Genomic DNA, 18360 nt, shown 5'->3' with positions numbered 1-18360 from the left:
TCGGCAGCTGACCGTGCCTTATCAAGAGCTTTCGAACGAACTAAGAACATTGCTAGTCGATTTAAAAGCGAGACATAGATATATATGCATATACAGCCATGTATATATTCACGGACTTTGAAACACGGTCACCCAGACGCCGGTTGCCAGTGCGCTGCGGTTCTGTGTTCCTCGCTATCAGAGCGCGCTGGCTGCCCGCTGCTGTGTGACGTAAACGGAACGTCGCCTCGATGGGCGCGGCTTTGCGCTCGCTGCGGCTTCCCAGTTTCGGTTTCGCGCGCTCTGACAGCCGAAATCCGTCGTGGCAGAGTTTCGCGGGTAATCGCAGTTTGCCAGATCCAAAACTTGATAAGGCTTATAGGGAGAGCTTGCCTCAGTTTCCCAGTTACGACGAGGCCGCGGAAACTAATAGTCTGGAAGTCAATTATTATATTTTTGTCAATTAGCGACTAATTACTACGTGTCACCTGTCACACCGTGGTCGCCACCACTGACGGAATGTCTCCGAAGGAACCGCCATTTTGTTTCAAAATGGGTATTTTAAATATTACCTATAATGTATTCGTAGAAAATCCCGGTATAGCTATCACCTGGTCACATGCGCAAGCTTCCATGCTTTTGCATCGAATCGTGCTTTCTTTGACTACGCGGAGCTCGCGCTCATGCGGAAATGGCACAACATAATTAGCAGAGGGAGATAATAAATAGAAAAGGAGAAAAACCAAACGAAGTGGAACAATATCAGCAAGAAAAAAAATTTTTTCGCCTGATGTCTCTCCTTGAATCGCAATGCCACAGTTAAGCACTGCTATAATCCCGGAACGCGTCCGTACGTATAAGCAGAGCAGTAGGACACGCACGTTTGGCCCTGCCCACCGGCAAGCCAACCGAACTTACGGCTATCCGTAGTGTCAAGGACACCCGCCCCAAAAGCCCGGCGAAAAGCATATACACTGATGTCAATACACGCAGGGTTACCCTTAAATTGCGCATTTGCGTGTCTGGCTGCAAGCAGCACGGCAGTTACCCGTGTACTCCTCCTTTCTCAGCGTCGGGCGGCTTAATGCACCAACCGGAGATGAAAACCACAATGATACTAATGTTTGCCGCTCTCAGGGCAGCAAGAGGCAATTTACTCACGCACGAGTGAAGCTGCGTCGTGTTCAAGGATGGCGCGTCTCTCAGTGGACACGTGGCAACCGGTTTGCGAGGAGTTAAGAGCAAAACTCAGCCGCACCGTTTGCCCCACCTCTCTGCGTCCACTTCCTCCGCGTATGAGAGAAGGTTGCCGCCCTTTTTGACCGCACAGTGGCGGTGCTTCGGTGCAGTGTTGTGATCGCGCGCTTACTTTACACATCACGAGGCTTCGCTTACAGAAATGACTGGGGTGTATACGAAGAAATCTGTGGAGGACGTGTTCGACACGTCACAAGAAGCGCTTCCGTTCAGACTTCAACAGATCGCCGAAGATGAGCTCGGAGAGACTCCCGCTCGGAGGAAGGAATCTCTTGCGAAGCTTCTTCAGCTTTTATCAGGTGAAATAAGAATCGACATCCCGGATCTGATTGCATTTGTGTGAGGAGCAACGTAGCCTTCTATGGCTTTGAGGAAGGCTCGGATGGTACCGCAAGCAGGAAGTCCGGTTTGGCCATGTGGTATCCTAAATTGCGCAGTTGTCGAATTGTAAAGCAAGGTCAGCGGCGAGCAGTTGCAAGTGATGCACATGCCATCGGGACCCCAATCACGTGCCGCAGGTTTGAGACTTCACAATAAACAGTTTCCCTGCTGTCATGTACCTTGACGAAATAGTCGTTGCTCTTGCTGTAATTAATTTCGCGGTGTTTTTATAGCATGTTGCTTTATATAGAAGAACTCAAGGAATTCAGTGTGATCAAAACGTCGTACTACCATACCAAGTCATGCACTTGCAAAAATCGAGCACGCCAGTGTCGAAGCAGACTCGCCATTTCTGCAGAAAAGCCCGCCGGCGACGAAACACCTTGAGTAAGAATTTAAAAAATTAAGATAGGAAGCAATTATCCGTCTATGGGAGATGCGTAAGTACTTGATGCGTGTACTAAAGATTTTACATATGAAAGTTATGAAAGCTTCTTCAGCTTTTTGTGAAACTTTGTCAGTAGGCGCCACCGGGTATAGAGCATCATTTTGAATCGCAAGAAAGCGCTGGGAATTTTTGTCTTTACCGTAGAATTCTATTGTTCTGTAGATAAGGGATATTCTTGGCGGAAAAAGTATTACTCAGATGCTGTGTCGAGTCGGCATATTCGGCATAACTTTAGGTTATACGTTCTCTGCTTTATGTCGTATTTGCTTTCTGTTATGTACAGAAAAATTCTAAATTTCTCCTTATTCCTTTATTTTCTTTTATATTGAAATAAAATTACCTCCAATTACAGTGTTCCTATCTTATTTCAGTCTGAATTTTTGTAATGGTGCCTCGTAAGGAGTTTTGAGCCACGTGAAGCTACGTATGTAGCTTAGTCAAAAATGACCATCCCGTCTGCACGGGCGAATACAAGTGATTTGATTTGCTTGGTTAATTTTACAGTTAACGCGAGAATGAAGCCGCACATAGACAGACAGCATTGGTGCTGCTATTACTAGTGTGTCTGCACTTGTTCCCGTTTGCTCGCGGTAGTGTTTGAGCACTGACACACCTCACTAATCACGTGTTAATACCCTTAACTTCATTTAGAGCCCATCATGTGCGTGGTTTTCGTATACTCTATGGCAGAGGAAGAGGGCCTGAACACACGGAAGGATGCGCAGTTTCTTCTGAGGTTCCTGCGGGTGCGGAAGTACAACGTGGAGGCGGCCCTGCGCACAGTGAAAAACTATTACAAGATCCGAAACACCAGCGGGCCCGTGTTCCGTGACTTCCTGCCTTCAAAGGTGTCTCCAGCTACGAGAAAGCTCATGATGGTCATGAAAGAGAAGGATGCTCACGGACGACGAATCTTCTTTTTCAAACCCGGTATGGTATCATCATGAAACCCGTGCGGTGGATTTTGCATGTGCAATGCTGACAACAGAAGCGTTTCGCTTTCAACCGACTCTATTAGGAACTGTGTTATCCGCCATGTTTACAAATGGACTTCGACTTTAAGCTGTTCTTCGACACCATGGATGTATGGATGTATGGATGGATGAATGAGGCCATCAAACGTAGGACAGTGCCGCCTCTCCACCGAAATAGACACTGCTTTTAAATAATGCTCTTCCACGATTTGGCGATTTCTTCGATGATGAACTGTCTAGAAAGAAGTCACCAACAGATGCTGCGAATGGCTTCTTAGGAAAGTTTAGTACAGGGATTGTCGAGAAACGTTAGTGAAACGCAGTGGCCACTTGAGCGCAGAGGAGGCACTGCTCCTCACTTTCTGAAGCCTTATACGTAGTGAAGACTGGAGAAATGTTTGATAATGGGGAACACTGCACAGCTTGCTATGGCTCAGGATTGCGAGGGATGAGAAGCTCTTGCGCGCGCTCGGTATTGGCGCTTCACAAACAATTATGGGGATGGTAAAAAAATAACCAGACGCGGTGTAAGAAATTACATAGAGTAACACGTAGCTACGCGTTTGCGTCTGCAGTGGCACGGCTGACTTCCTTGGCGAACAAATTTGCCAATTGCAAGACATTTCCTAACTTCCTTTACACGACGCTCTGTAGTGTTCATTTGTTGGTTCTTGAATCCCTAATCGACTGAGACACCGATCAAGATTTACCAACGGTAATTACAATACGCGCTCCAGTAACCTCGAAGTCAGCTATGTTAGGACACGTCAACATGCCTGATGTAGATGAATGGTGCCAGTGTACCGCACGACCCGACTAAATGACCACGTCAGTTGTCCACTGGCGGAAAACTTAGTCTATATTTTTTTCTGGTTTCTTCGATCCAGATAGATAGTTTCACCACCTTTCGTGGCATGCGCCCGCACTATCATCATTACGTTGACGCATTAAAAAGCAAGCAAGAAAGAAAGTTGAAAGCCGTAGCATCGCTATAGTAGTGTGCGTACTAGAATGTTGCGCTTTTGTTGCCGTGGGTCACCCGGGGCTACCGACCAAAACCCGGCCAAACAGATCGAACTTTTTGCCGTCGCCATCTTGCATTGCTTGCTTGCATTGCATAAGTATTGCACGGATTAAAGTGATGGGTGCAATGCATAAACATAAACAATGCGTTAGATAACAGTTTGTATAGCATGAAAAGAAAGAGGCTGGGACGCATCACATTTAGTTGTACAGCATCTAATTACACGCTTTGCTTCACATATATTCCTATACGTGCGTTGGATCTGCATATTTTTTTTTGTCTTACCCATGCCACTTCCCAGGTATGTGGGTGCTCGAGGAATCATCCTACGTTGATGTTCATCGGGCTATCATGCTGTGCTTGGAGCACCTGGCTAAGGACCCGACGACACAAACGCTAGGCGTGGTGATACTCTTTGACTATGGTGGCTTTACAGCAGAAAAAGTGCTTGCCATCAACGTGGGTTTGATCAGGAGAGGCTTTGAGTACCTGCAGGTATGTGTAGGCCTGACCTTATTGCAGATTGCGTGAATTAGTTTGAATGAATGGAGTGCCGTCCGTGCAGTTGTCTATGTGTCTTCCTTTTGTGTGTGTTTTAACTTGCGGCAAAAAAAAAAGACATGTCTTTCGACATAACTTAAGTAAAACTCTTGCTTGGGCTAGTTGGTTCATGCTTGAATGGGTAAAGGCAAGGCGCAAAAGACAAGGGCTGAAGAAGGACACAAACGACAGGGCCGGCGCCGGTCCTGTCATTTGTGTCCTTCTTCAGTCCTTGTCTTTTGCGCCTTGGCTTTACTCTGTCGACATAACGTCCCCTCGACTCTGGCGTTCGTATTCAACTCAAAGTAAGAGACATCAGTGGTTTTCAGAGTACTTCGCTAACTCGCCGCGGTGTCTTAGAGACATGACACGCTGCTGTTGAAAATGTTGGAGATGTGAACGTCGCCGAGGCGGCCGCATTTCAATGCAAGCGTGAGGCGCACCACCACAACACCGTTCACTGCATACGTTCCCTCACATTGCTCAAGTTGCAAGTGGTGAAGAGTTGCAAGTAGATATGGTGTTAATGTTGTTTTTACTGCTCCCAATAAGCTAGGTAAGATATGCGCTACCGTGCAGGGAAAAAATGAGCAGGTGAAATGGCAAAAAATAAGAGAGATTTCTCCATTGAAGCACATCAAGAACAACATTTTTACTGACTGTCGTACTTCAGCTGCGGCCATTTCTACGTAGGGCAAACGGGGTGGTGTGTCAATCAGAGGCTAATGGAACATAAAAGATCGTTAACCGGTGGATCGCTTTCTAAACTTTCCTTACATTGCCAAGAGTGCCAAGACTGTAACTGCACGCCTGAGTTAAATGAATGCGCGATATTGTACAGGCATAGGAATGAAGATACGCGTCTTATGGTCGAGGCATGGCATATCAATAATGGTGGAAGTGCGTGCTTGAATCAGCGTTCAATTAACTTACACAAGAAAGAGATCAGATGCCTTAACAGTTTTTAGGTATATTTTAAGGCGCAAAATACGTTTCTTGAAAAGGGACAGCAGAAAGGAAGACAGTGAAGCGCCTGATTGACGCTTCACTGTCTTCCTTTCGATCTTTTGTCCCTTTTCAAGAAATATATATTGTGCCACAATGTATACCTAGAAAATCTAAGCACCAACTTGCCCAAGAAGAAGGCCTTGACAGTTGTGTCTCACGTAGATCGGCACGTGTACCCGATTGACACGTGGTGCTATCATTCCAAAGCATGCGCTGATGAGTTTTGTGTCTTCTTTCTTTTTTCGCCTCAGTACTTCCTTCAGTTGATAGTCGGCATTCGTGTTGTCCATGTCTCTTCTCTTGTGTCCGTGTCTGCACGCGTTACCCATTCTTTGCATTATATTGCCCACGTGTAGCTTTTCTACATTGGAAAGTTATTCAGTTTGATTATTCTCGAATTATTAGCTCCGCGTTGGCTCGTTTTGCACTGTCTCATATCGTAAGTAATTGAATTTGGAATATATCAAGAAAAAGTTACATAAACAAAAGTTTTAATGTTATCACTGACTTTGCTTACGTTATTACTTTGGTTTGTTCGTGAAATGAACTTGCTGTCACATTTGCCAACTTTAAACATGACGTATATGTCGCTCTCATTTGTTAAATTTAAACTACAAGGCAAACAAATCCTTAAGCTGTGTCTAACAGACGCGAAACACCGACGGGAGCTTGAATGGGTGGCGTGGGTGGAGGCCGAATGCGTCTCTGGAGCGCGACGTTCTAGTATACTTTCCTCAAGGCAAGTTCGTCGATGCATTTGGTGCGCCACACCTCATTACTATATATACTCCAGTTCCCGTGACCTTGTGAAAAGCGTTAATACGAGATTTCACGTTTCTTTTTTTTTTTCAGGATTGTATGCCAATGCGACTCAAGGCCATGCACAATGTGAAGCAAGGCCTAGCGTTCGACACGTTCTTCGCGCTCATCCGGCCTTTCTTGAAGGCGAAGCTTGCACAAAGGGTGAGAGACTCAATTTACCAGCTACAGCGGGTGGCTTGTCAGTTGCTTGAAAGAATACACACGAAAAGAAAAAAAAAGGAAAGCGATAGAGAGAGAGAGAGAGAGAGAGAGAAAAGAAACCACCGCCTTGCGTAACGGCGAAGAAGACAAAGCATGCTGCAGAATGATCGAAGGCCGCTTGATATCCGTTCTCGATGAAGTAGTGCCAATATCGAGAGAAAAAAGAAAGATGTGGCTAGCATTTGGGTGGGTAAACACTGGGCAAATCTAGCGATGGGTATAGACAGGGAAAGGTGTACGCACCTTTTATCGTAACACATGTTACAGGACTACATTAGTAAAGTTCCACTGATACGGGTAAAGAGCGGTGTTCAACCTCTGACGAAATCACATTGATATGGATACAGACGCGCCGTCACAATATGTGCCATAGTCACTCGGCGTTATTATCCCCGACGCAGTTTATCCTTTACGGAGAAAAGTTCGAGGAGCTCCACAAGGAAATCCCGCCCAAGGTTCTTCCAGAGGAGTACGGTGGTCATGCGCCGCCTGTCGACTTCGATGGTTTCTGGAACGACCTGGAAGGTTATGACGACGAGTACCGGGAGAACAACAGCTACGGCTACACAAAGACTACCAAAGAAGACTTTGTCACGGAGGCTGAGATTGAAAGCCAGTTAACGTTTCTGTAAACATCGTAAAAAGGCGCAAGCCCGTGAAAAAGAAGTAGCAACATTCTTTAGAGAGGGAAAATCGACATCCATCCGGTTTTATACCACGAAGCTAGAAGGGAAACCCGTACGGATTTCCCAGAAAGAAAGCTTCACAGTTGAAAAAAAAATTGTGGGCTCGATCCCAGAGCCAACGCCTTCGCGAGGCGATCGCACTACCATGTGAGCTGACCAGGATGCTGACAGGTTGCAACGCGATGCGGAATCGACCGATAACTCAAGGCACTGGAATACTGAATGTGCGAGATACGTTGTGCGGAAGCCAGCAAGGTGGCCTCGCTCTGAGGTCTGCTATATCTGCTAGCCTCCTGGTTAGGTCAAATGGTAGAGCGACCGGCGCGGAAAGGCGTTGGCCCCGGTTTGGATCCCCGGACTAGAGTGAATATTTCTTCAAACTGCGAAGCTTTCTTTCTGCGAAACCCGTACGGATTTTCTTTGTAGCTTCGTGCTATAGAGTCGGGTTGATGAAACTTTTTTTGTATCGTGAAACTTGGTTCTACAAAGCGTATTTCTACCAGACCTGGTGTGCCAACAATATCATCTGCCTTTTTGAGAAACCGGCATTCACTGCAGTGTAATAGGTGAGCTTCGTGCTTTCGTGTGACAATCGTGCACAGTGCGCAGAAATTACGCCGGCGCATGTCCCGCGCAATGAAAGCAGTGGGCGCCATAGCATTTAGAAAGGCACTCGCATTTCGAAAGGCACTTGCATTCCGACTGCGCTGTCTAAAATCAAGAAGGAGGCCGACAGATGGAGTAGCACACTGTGGTATAGAAGTTATATAGACAGGGATGACGTGCCTCAGAAACGCTGGCCAACGTTTCGATATGTAGACCTATCTTTGTCAAATAGAATCACTAGTCGTTCGAACAACCAGTCGAAAAGTATTGTCACCAAAGTTGTAGCACCTGTTCACAAGACGCTTTTGTCGTACGCTCAGGGGCATCAAGAAGTGCATATGGTGTCGATATCGCATAGTGCAAAAGCACGCATCTGCCGAAATTCCACATTTTGTAGGTTGTAGAAATAATTCTGTAAAAGAACATGCGAAAGCGCTTACAGCACAGATGCAAATGAAGTGGCAGGCGACAATGGGACAACCGACCTCCCATCGTCTCTGAATTACGTTCTCTGGCTTTCCCACAGTCACCCTCATCTGTTCCGACACGTCGAGCAGCGCCTTGCGCGGATTTCCTTTTTTTTTTCAGGACAATGTTCGGTGCTTTGAACTTTTTTACTCTAGCACATTGTAAATAATGCCTGCCGATGACGCTCGACCAATGCTGGCTCGTGTTTGTGTTGAGATTTTGCAATGGCGCTATGTACATGCTCGAGTGTCATCTAGAGCATATGCTAGCAAAGCTGTAACCAACCACTTATAAATATACCAGAAGAGGCTCTGCTTTCGTGTTTTCCCTCTGCTCACTGTATGTCAATGGCAGTTTTGTTGCATTCTATTTTTTAACAAATAACTAGAAGCCTTAACTAAAAGCTTCGGAAGCACCATGGCAGGTGCCAGCACATTGCTACCAACTGTACACAAAACATATATGCATATCGCGCGCTTACATAGTTTACTGCGTACATATTATCGTCATCTACACTCCCTCTCTCTCCTTCCTCTTCTACCTTAACTATACGTAGAATACGTAGTAGGCCAGAAGCAAGGCTCCTCCGGCTGACCTCCCTACTTTTCCCACATTAAAAATATTCTCTCTTTCTCTTCCCCTCGTATACCGAAATTTTGGGTCTTTACCTGTGCCTTAAGACGACGACGACAATGACGAAGTCTCACACTGACAAACTGGCCTTCCGCACGTACATTGGTAATAGTAGAAGCCACGTGAGCAGCACGAATGTTGTTCAAATAGTGTCCATTGCAAACACTCTTCTTTTCAATGCACGGCAGTGTCATATATGACATCTTCATGAAGAAGCTGCAGATCACTGAACTTATGTAACGTTGTTACGCTCCCGAATAAACTAAAAAAAAAGATCTAGGAACAACTCTTAAATGGGCCTCGTGCGACGTGAACGACTTGGCAAATAAAACGATGTTAAACGTTAACAAACGCGTAGTTATGGAGACATAGACTACGTTTACTGCAGCAAATCAGCCTACGATGTAGTGGCAGTTCGACCGGTTCTCGCAAACTGACATTGACTTATATATATATATATATAAGAGAGAGAGATAGAAACGCTGCGAGGTTCACCATGTTTCTGTAGACATGTTACTTTATTTACTACGGGAGGGGGGCAAGCAAACAAGCCCGCGCAAATTTTGTAATACCAAGTGCATGAAATAACTGGAAACACTTTGTATGTGTAGCACACCGGCGTAAGAAGGGAGGGGTGGCGGGGACCATTCGAAGTATATACTCTTACTGTGTAAGCTTACATATTTGTTTTATATAGGGCTCAATATTTGTTCGTGTAGTTCTTACAGAAGCATGTATAACCACATTTTTTTCGCTCAATTAGATAGGGTTCTCGGACTGGCACACCAAAATACTCATTTGCTTTTCGAACATAAAATAAATGGTTCAAAAGTTAATTAACAAAACTTTGTTCGTCATGCACATATCTGGGCAAATTACTTCTTATATAAAGGCTGCCAATCTGGGCACTCGAATAGCAACAATAACGTCTGAACTTTTCTTTTTTAATTTCGGCCAGCAAGAAAATAACACACAGTATGGCTTATCCGCTCTCTTTATAGTCCCTCAAAGGCCATCATAACTTTTAGCTGAAATTTCTACCCCCTCTTGCCCTCGACCGAAATTTCGGATGTACTAATAACCGCAATATTCAGCCAGTTACGTAAACGGCAGGAACTTGATCCCTCCCTCATGCTAGGGTGGCTAGCCACCCTACCTCATGCGTGCCGTAGCGCAAACGGCGGCGTTCTGAATGCACCGACTGGATTTTTTCAGGACAAAGAAAATAAATAAAAAATAATAAAATAAAAGGAAAAGTGGAGGTAACTGTTTCGAACCCAAACGTTCGAAAGCGTTGTGAGTAAAAATTTAACGCGTTTAATTTCCTTCCTGTAGAAAGTAACGATAGCCAGGGGGAGCTGATGGTCGCTCGATGCTCATCGCCCACTAGGATACCTTTGCCAACTCGTTTCCGTGGTGTAGTGCAATCATGATACACCATTTTAACGCCTTCAGTAATTACAGATCCAACATTTACGTGCTCCAGCAATAAAAACAGAACTTCATGTACAACTTTGTCGAACGCTTTATGTAAATCTAGCTGAATCATAGCTACGCGGTCATGCATTGCGTCACAACATTCCAGAATACTTCTTGCTATGTGTATGTTTGTAAAAATTGTTCTACCTTTAATGCCACAGGTTTGATGCGGGCCAACGAGGGACTTAATAACGTTTTGGAGCCTTCTAGCTAACACTTTCATGTATATTTTATAATCTGTATTGGTCAAACTAATGGGACGGTAGGACTCAACTGAAAGTAATTTTGCAGGATCGTCAGTTTTGGGGATCATTACTACGTGCGCAGTCCTGAACGAGAGAGGCGCTTGCTTTTTTTCATAGCATTCAGCGATCACTCGGTGTAAAGCCACTGCCATTTCTGCCTTAAAAAATTTGTATACGGCTGCGCCCAGTCCATCTGGCCCAGGTGACTTGCCATTACCCAAGTCATCGATTGCCGCTTCAATTTCGGCCACGGTAATTTCAGATTCCAGTGATTCTCTAACCGTGTCCTCTAATCTTGGCATAAGAGTTAGAAAGTGGGCTTTGAAGTACTCGGGGTCATAAATTCTTCCTCCAAGAAGTTCGGTATAAAAATCAACAAATGCACGTTTTATTTCTTCGCTTTCTCGTGTAATTTTGTTGTAATAGCGAATTTCATTTATCTCCTTATTTGCAGCATGCTTCTTTTCTTCACTTAGCACACGCTTATTGGGCGTTTCGCCCAGCCACAACTTTTCAGTGCGCGCCCTTATCATTGCGCCGCGGTACTTATCTTCGTCGATCAACTCGAGTTTCGCTTTCACCTCTCGTATTTCTTTTTTAAACGCTCCAGGCACTTCATGTTCTACCCCTAACACAGCGTATGGAAGACGAGAATGGACATCAGACATTGTCATATACAGGCTCACTCAGCAAGACACTATTTTGTTGAGAGCATTATATACACACGCGACTTGTTCAGAGCACTATGTGAACCCCCGGAATGGCTTCCTGTACTAGACCAATTGGCTTCTGTGAAGCCCTTCTAAACACCTTACACTGGCCGAGCTGTGGCTGGTGTTTTTAGAATATGTACATGTCGTGTAATTGATCTTTTTGTTTGCGTTTGTGAAAAGGCAATAAAGAAAAAAAAAAAGTTTCCGTGGTGTAGCGGTTATCACGTGCGCCTCACACGCGCAAGGTCCCCGGTTCGATCCCGGGCGGAAACAATTTTTTTTTCAATCACTTCGCTTTTTTCTTTTCCTTTTTTTTTCATGACTCCGAATGTAGCACGGGAGTAGGAAGTCCTTTTGATGTTCAGGAGTGCTTGAATTGTGAAGGGCACGTCATATTACTTGGGGATTTTAATTGTCTTTGCGGAGGATAAATCTAAGTTGAGCAGTGTTTGCGATAAAAGTGCGTTGCTTTTAAGTTCGACTGTAAGGCAACAAGAGCTTGAAGACATTTGTTATGTGTTGTCAAGAGAAAACCATGCCATGTATATGCACTACCAAGGTCAGTGTCATAGCAGGCTAGACAGAATTTATGCTCTGTTAGCCTTTGTACCTTTTTTTTTTCAAGTTTTCAAGTGTTACATGTTAGTTTTAGCGATCATTGCCTGGTTATGTCAACCCTATTAAAGAAACAAAAACCATCGAAATTCCACTGGGACTTATGGAAGCTAAATGATAAGCTTCTGCACGATGACGTTTTTCAGAAGGCAGTTTAAGAACAGCTCGAAAATTTTCTCAGCATAACTACGTCAGTCTTCATTGCAGAATGGGAACTCTTCAAAAGAGATGTTAAATTCACCACGATTGAAAGAGCATGCGTAGTTTATCACAAAGAAAAAGAGCATGAGAAGGAATTGCACCTTAGGTTAAAATATATGCTCTGCGCAGAAAGCTCTTCGCCTGGTTTCTTTCCGAAAGAAATCAAAGAAGTTAAGTCTGAGCTCAAAGTCATGGATGAAGAAAAGTACAGGGGTGCGATATTAAACGCAAGGGCCGAGAGTTTATAGATGGGAAAGACGCCTACCAAGAGAACAATAAGTGACGAGAAGAAACATGCGGTTTCCGAAGAAATAACAGAAATAAGGGGAAGTTACTAGTGATGCTGGAATGATTGAGCACGCATTTGAGTCTTATTGTGAAAGTTTGGTGGGGAAAAAGACATGTGATATTGAAAGGTTTAGAACTGATTTCTTGCCATTAATGCCAACATTTTTGTTAAGCGCTCGACAGACCAATAAGCCTTTCAGAAGTTGAGGATGCGATCGACGAACTTAGTCCCGGCAAGTCGCCGGGGCATGATGGTCTGGGATGGGCTTTCTATAAGAGATTTAAACGTGGAATAGCTGTAGCATTACACCGCGTGATAAGGGAGATGTACGAGAACAAGGAAGCACCTCCTTTATTTCGGACATCACACGTTATTTTAATTCCTAAAGCGAAAGATCGTGCGCAACTTTTGGCGGTTGAAGCTAACAGACCAATAAGCTTGAAAAATACGGACTATAAAGCTTACACTAATGTACTGGTGCGACGATTGCAGACTGTTATAGAAGAACTAGTGGGCCCCCATGAGACATGCGGTGTCAAAGGCAGATCGATCTTTTCGAATATACATACTGCAAGCACCATACTGCAATGTTGCGATGAAAGGGAGGACAGAGTTGCTATGATACAAATAGACCTTGAAAAGGCTTTTGACAGAATCGTCCATGATGTCATATTTGTTGCCCTTAGAACATGTTAAAGCAGGTGCAGTGATAACAGATGGAGTAAGAATGGTGTACAAAGATTGCACTGCAAAGTTGTAATTAATAGGAAATTAGGCGCCAGTATAAAAGTGGAACCATCAGTAAAACAAGGACGTTGTTTGTCGCTTCTTTTATTTGCTTTGTATTTAGAGCCATTTTGTTTGAAAATAATTAAAAGCCAATCTATTCGTGGGTCTATCTACGCAGGAATTGAGACTAGAGTTATGGCTTATGTAGATGACGTGGTAATTTTCTACCGTGATACAGAAAGCATGAATAAAACTAACAAAGAGGTTGTTACTTTTTGCGCCGCAACTGGAAGTGTTGTCAGCTGGACTAAGTAAGTGCCTATGTTTATGGCACGGCAGCTGGCCACAGACACGGGAGTATTTTTGCAATATGAACTGGAGCGTTACCCCTGAAAAATATCTTGGGGTGCCATTACAACGTTATGGTGACAGTGCCGCGTATTGGATCGAAGAAGTAAAAAGAGTTAAAGACCAGACAGAAAAGTGCGGCGGGCATAATTTTTCGATGTTTTCAAAAGCTAGTTTTTGCAATTTGTTTGTAGCTACAAAGGTGTATTATGTACTACAAGTGTTAGGCATGGCAAGAATTTCGATGCAGAAACTTCACAGAGTGTTTGCGGTACATGTATGGGGATCCACTTGGGATAGAACTAGCCAGTGTAACTTGTTCCATTCGGTGAAGAATGGAGGACTAGGGCTAACGGATTTGTTTTTGAAACAGATTGTTAGTAGGTTCTTTTTCTTAAGGGACCAAAGTGGATATATTTCTATATATTGTATTGTTATTCGAGTGAGATTAATCTCTTCATTGCCTCAGTGGGTTGTCTCATCAACAAATGAACAAACTCTAACACCAATTGGCTTTTTGAAAGAAGTTATGTCCTTTTCTTTACCGAAAGCGCATTTTTCGAATGAATTTTTTACTTCTGTGACGCGTAATAAACTTTATAGTGACCTGGTTGATGTTTTCTTGCCGTATCCTGTGCTGGTTAGATCTTCAGCGAAAACCTTCTTTATTCAATTGCATTCTGTCACTCTCCTTGTGAAGCCATGGCTCCAAAGCAAGGGTTCCTTTGTTCCACGGTCTGTTTACTGCATAATGTGTAAGAAACCTGAAACTATTGAGCCCATCATCTTGTATTTCCATGACTCCGCTTTCTTGTGGGATGTTCTCAAACGGACTCTGAAGAAAGACCTGCCGTTAAGTCCTTTCGGTATTCGATTCTTACCGTGCGCAGACACAGGGGGAGTGCCGGTTGACTTGGCAATGCTTTTGTGAATGAGAAGTGTGTGGAAAACGCGTATGGATGTCAGGAATGCCAGCGTAGATGAAAGTTCTGCGAGGGAACACCTGAGTGAAAGTCTTAGGTACACGCGTGATGCCCTCAAGCACATGATTGAACCGCCAAAGTGGTTTCAGGAGCTTGACAGTTTGGTGGCCGTGATATCCTCTTTGAGGGCCTTTTAATTATGTACAGTCTCGCCAAATGATGTAATATTATTTTGTTGCACCAAGTGAACTGCTTTGTACGCGTTTACGTAGTGTTGTAATCAAGGTAATAAACAACAACAAAAATAAAGCTCGATGCTCATCACCCACTGGGAAACAAATCGTTTCCGTGGTGTAGCGGTTATCACGTGCGCTTCACACGCGCAAGGTCCCCGGTTCGATCCCGGGCGGAAACAGTTTTATTTTTTTTTTCAACTACCTCGTTTTTTTTTCTTTTCCTTTTTTTTTACGACTTGTTGAGCACTGTTGACTTCTACTTGGGGTGAGCTCGTGACGACGTGGCTAGGCAAAAAAAAAAATGCATAAACCTCGTCACACTGGAAGACGGAACTCCTAAAGGGCCGATCATTAGGCTTGGTCGTTGCGAATCGACAAGCGTGGTAAATGGATGATGCGCTGACGATCGCACCTTCAAAGTGTCGAACCACTGCACTGCGCAACAACAGCTGAATTGCCAAAAGAAAGCCCGCATGCATACTTGCTCTTGAGGGAGTCCTTGCCGGAAAATATTGTTTGTTTTTTTTCCTTACAAGCAGTTGGAGTTGGCGCTCGCGTTTCGTTGGTCCTCTGTCATCATCAATTTGGCGCTGCTTGTTATACAATGAAATCGTCACAACTAGCTCGATCGAATTGCCTGTGGAGAATCGAGGCGTTTCGCATGTATACAGACGCCTTTTCGTCAGACGCCCTGCCTACAACGTCACCGATTATGAGACGTGACTTCGGTAAATCATCCAGAACTCACAGAACCGTCACTGGAAAAAAACAAATAGGCAAAGAGCCAAAAAAGAAACGAAATAAAGAGGCAAGGGCTCGTGTCGTAAACCTGACGCGGTCCCTCGGCTACGGTGTTGCAGAAAACAGTAAAGAAATGGCGCTTGCGGCTGCTAGAAGTGAAGGGTTTTAGCAGTGAAGCTCGCCTCTTGGAAGCACATGGTGACACGATATTTCAACTTCTCCTGTTTCCTCAAATAATGAAGGAAGTTGAAAGATACTTTTGTTAACACGATCCATATAGACGGCTCCTCACAACTTCTAACGTATAACCAAAACTTTCGATCGCGTCTGGTGAGAGGACTGTTTAATATAGGGTATTTTCAGGTAAATTAGAATAGCTTTTGATTTTGAATAGATTTGAACCTGGAAGTAATAGAGGAACATTTCTTAAAATGTAGGTAGAAAATATTTATACAGTTACACAGAGAATAACGCGTGGTATAACCATTGTATGCTAGCTACGTAGATTCTTGTTCGCCTTGCTTAGTTTTTAAGTTTTACTTATTATTGCTGTAAGCTATTCTTTAACTCCTCCTCTCCTAATTTTTGTATAAATCGAAAATAAATGTGCGCAGTTTACAACGTTTTTTTTTTATATCCTTGCCGCCATACGCTCCTTGTTGCCTTAATTTCCCTGTATATCCTCCATGACTGAATGTTCTGTTAGGAGCAGGTCAGACATCTGAATAAAATAGAAAAGAACTCTGTGGACACGTACGCGCACGCGCACGTACACAAACACACGCACACACACACTGAAATGGAACAATGAAATGACAGTGAAATGAAAGATAAAAAGAAAGCAAAAGGAAACGCACAAGAACAGGCAGATCGAATTGTAGCAAAGTGGTGTTCGACGTCCTAGCAGCTGCAGCTTTTTAACTATTCTGATTCAAATTGATCTTTTTCCATATCATCGAGCTCAGTAGAGAAGAATTTACAGCTGTGTGTGCCCTGGTTAGGCAGGTGAATATATCCTTGATCAGTTTTCTTCCTTCATGTATGACGATGTAGTACGATTAAAAAGAAAACAAACCAAACGTGAGTCATAAGCTTCGCATTGTAGCTGTGATCAGCACCAAGCACAACAACGCCGCCTCACCAATGCAACGTGAAGCTTAATGAAGGGGACGCAGTCTCGGATGTCCCGCCACAGATCACGTGTTTTGGCGACCTTCCAGCAGATATCACCACCAAGCGCCAGCGTGTATAACAGATAAAGAAAAAAATATTAAGAGGAAGCGGCACGTGACACTCTTGAAGCCTAGTCACAACAACAACAACAACAACAAAAAAACTGGTAAAGGAAAGACTCGGGAGAAGTAGGCCTTCATCACGTGATCGGAAGTCAGCAATTTCTAGCTGCGGTGTTGGCTGGCAGTATGAAAGAGAACGCAGCGAAGAGGCGGGTGGAGACCGGCTGATCATTACGGAGGCATCATTAAGAGATAGCGCAGACCAAGCATTGCCTCGAAAAGTCCAGCAACCACGAAGGGCCTGTTTCCCAAGAGTCAAGACACAGATCAGCCGCGAAGAAAAGGAAGGTCGGGTTCATTAAAGGTTGCTTTTGCTGAGACTATATTCCTGTTGTAATGCTCCCTCCTAGTGTTTTTTTCCTTTCTCCAAACAAAGAAACAAAAAGAAAAGCTGAAAATTTTGTTTCGGTTAAAATTTACACACTGGAAAAAAACATGAGCACGAAAAAACTCATCTGGAACAGCGATGCATTTCCCTAAACCTTTTGAGTTCCCATTTCTTGAAAAAGGTGTTATGCACAATTTTTCGAGCAAAAGTTCATGCTTTGAGTACTGTGTGATCTAAATTGCGCAGTTGCAATATTGATGCTAGGAAGACAACAAAATGCCGGTCAAAGTGGTGATGTCGAAGGGGTCAGACTCTTCGGCTTCCACACGGAAGCCTTGTTCTGTAAATTGTGTTTCTGATATGAATCTATTTACCGAAATGATGAAACGCCATTTATTGAAAAAAAAATATGCAGCGAAAACTTTTAAATGAACAATCGAATGTACAAGTATAGTGTGAATTCTGATGTCCTGTTCTGATCTCACTTTATCTCGAATAATCTATTTTTAATCATCAGATACACACGGTACTTACGTGGAGGATACTGTTGGCCTGCATTTACGATATCATATTGAAGTACAGTTAGACGGGGCAAACACGTGTACATATCATTCCTTTTTGCTTTCGTTTTGTACGCATTTATACGCACGTACTTGCGTGTACTTGTGAGCATAAATATACATTGCTAGCAATGAAAGAGTCACTTGTGCGATGGGCTATGTTTTCAATGTGCCCAACCATTCCACTTAGTCGCAGTAGTTGTTAATCGCAATAGTACTCTCAGCGGAACATACCCACACTGGGCAATTGGTCAAACTTCAAAATTCACTTGGCAATAGTGAATTAGTTGGTAGCTCTTGATTTACTGACGGCGCATATAACCATTTTGAAGAATTGGCATATAGTCGGATGGCGTTAGAAAATACATTTTGTTATTGTTAAATACAGCGAAAATTTTTTGAGGGATCAATTAAAGAAGTAACATAATATATTGAGAAATAATAAAGAAGTTGTCTTGGCGAAAATAGAAATTCCTCCACGTCTGAGAAAACAACCATTTGACCATGTCCAAGTCTTGATTTATACCATCTTGATTAAGAAAAGAGAAAAAGAAAAGATAAATGCTCCGATTGCCTTAAGCATTACAGGCATGTGTGGATGGTCCCTACGGTAGTCTTGGTTGTTGATAAG

The 18360-nt window shown here is 43.8% G+C and overlaps 1 protein-coding gene and 2 non-coding genes across 3 annotated transcripts; all 3 read left to right on the top strand.

Annotated features, from left to right (window-relative positions):
- The first annotated feature begins 1313 nt into the window (after nucleotides 1-1313).
- On the top strand, nucleotides 1314-9560 carry LOC135916032 (alpha-tocopherol transfer protein-like). Its single transcript, XM_065449237.1, has 5 exons — nucleotides 1314-1535; nucleotides 2756-2995; nucleotides 4365-4558; nucleotides 6464-6574; nucleotides 7036-9560. Exons 1-5 carry the CDS (start codon nucleotides 1379-1381, stop codon nucleotides 7264-7266), a joined length of 933 nt encoding a protein of 310 aa, XP_065305309.1. The 5' UTR covers nucleotides 1314-1378; the 3' UTR covers nucleotides 7267-9560.
- Nucleotides 9561-11664: 2104 nt separating this feature from the next.
- On the top strand, nucleotides 11665-11737 carry TRNAV-CAC (transfer RNA valine (anticodon CAC)). Its single transcript has one exon. It is a non-coding gene; the product is annotated as a tRNA-Val (tRNA).
- A 3174-nt stretch (nucleotides 11738-14911) lies between these two features.
- On the top strand, nucleotides 14912-14984 carry TRNAV-CAC (transfer RNA valine (anticodon CAC)). Its single transcript has one exon. It is a non-coding gene; the product is annotated as a tRNA-Val (tRNA).
- Nucleotides 14985-18360: the final 3376 nt, after the last annotated feature.

Source organism: Dermacentor albipictus, chromosome 4 (assembly GCF_038994185.2).
Source record: "Dermacentor albipictus isolate Rhodes 1998 colony chromosome 4, USDA_Dalb.pri_finalv2, whole genome shotgun sequence".
NCBI lineage: Eukaryota > Metazoa > Arthropoda > Arachnida > Ixodida > Ixodidae > Dermacentor > Dermacentor albipictus.
This window is presented reverse-complemented; position numbering and strand designations above follow the sequence as displayed.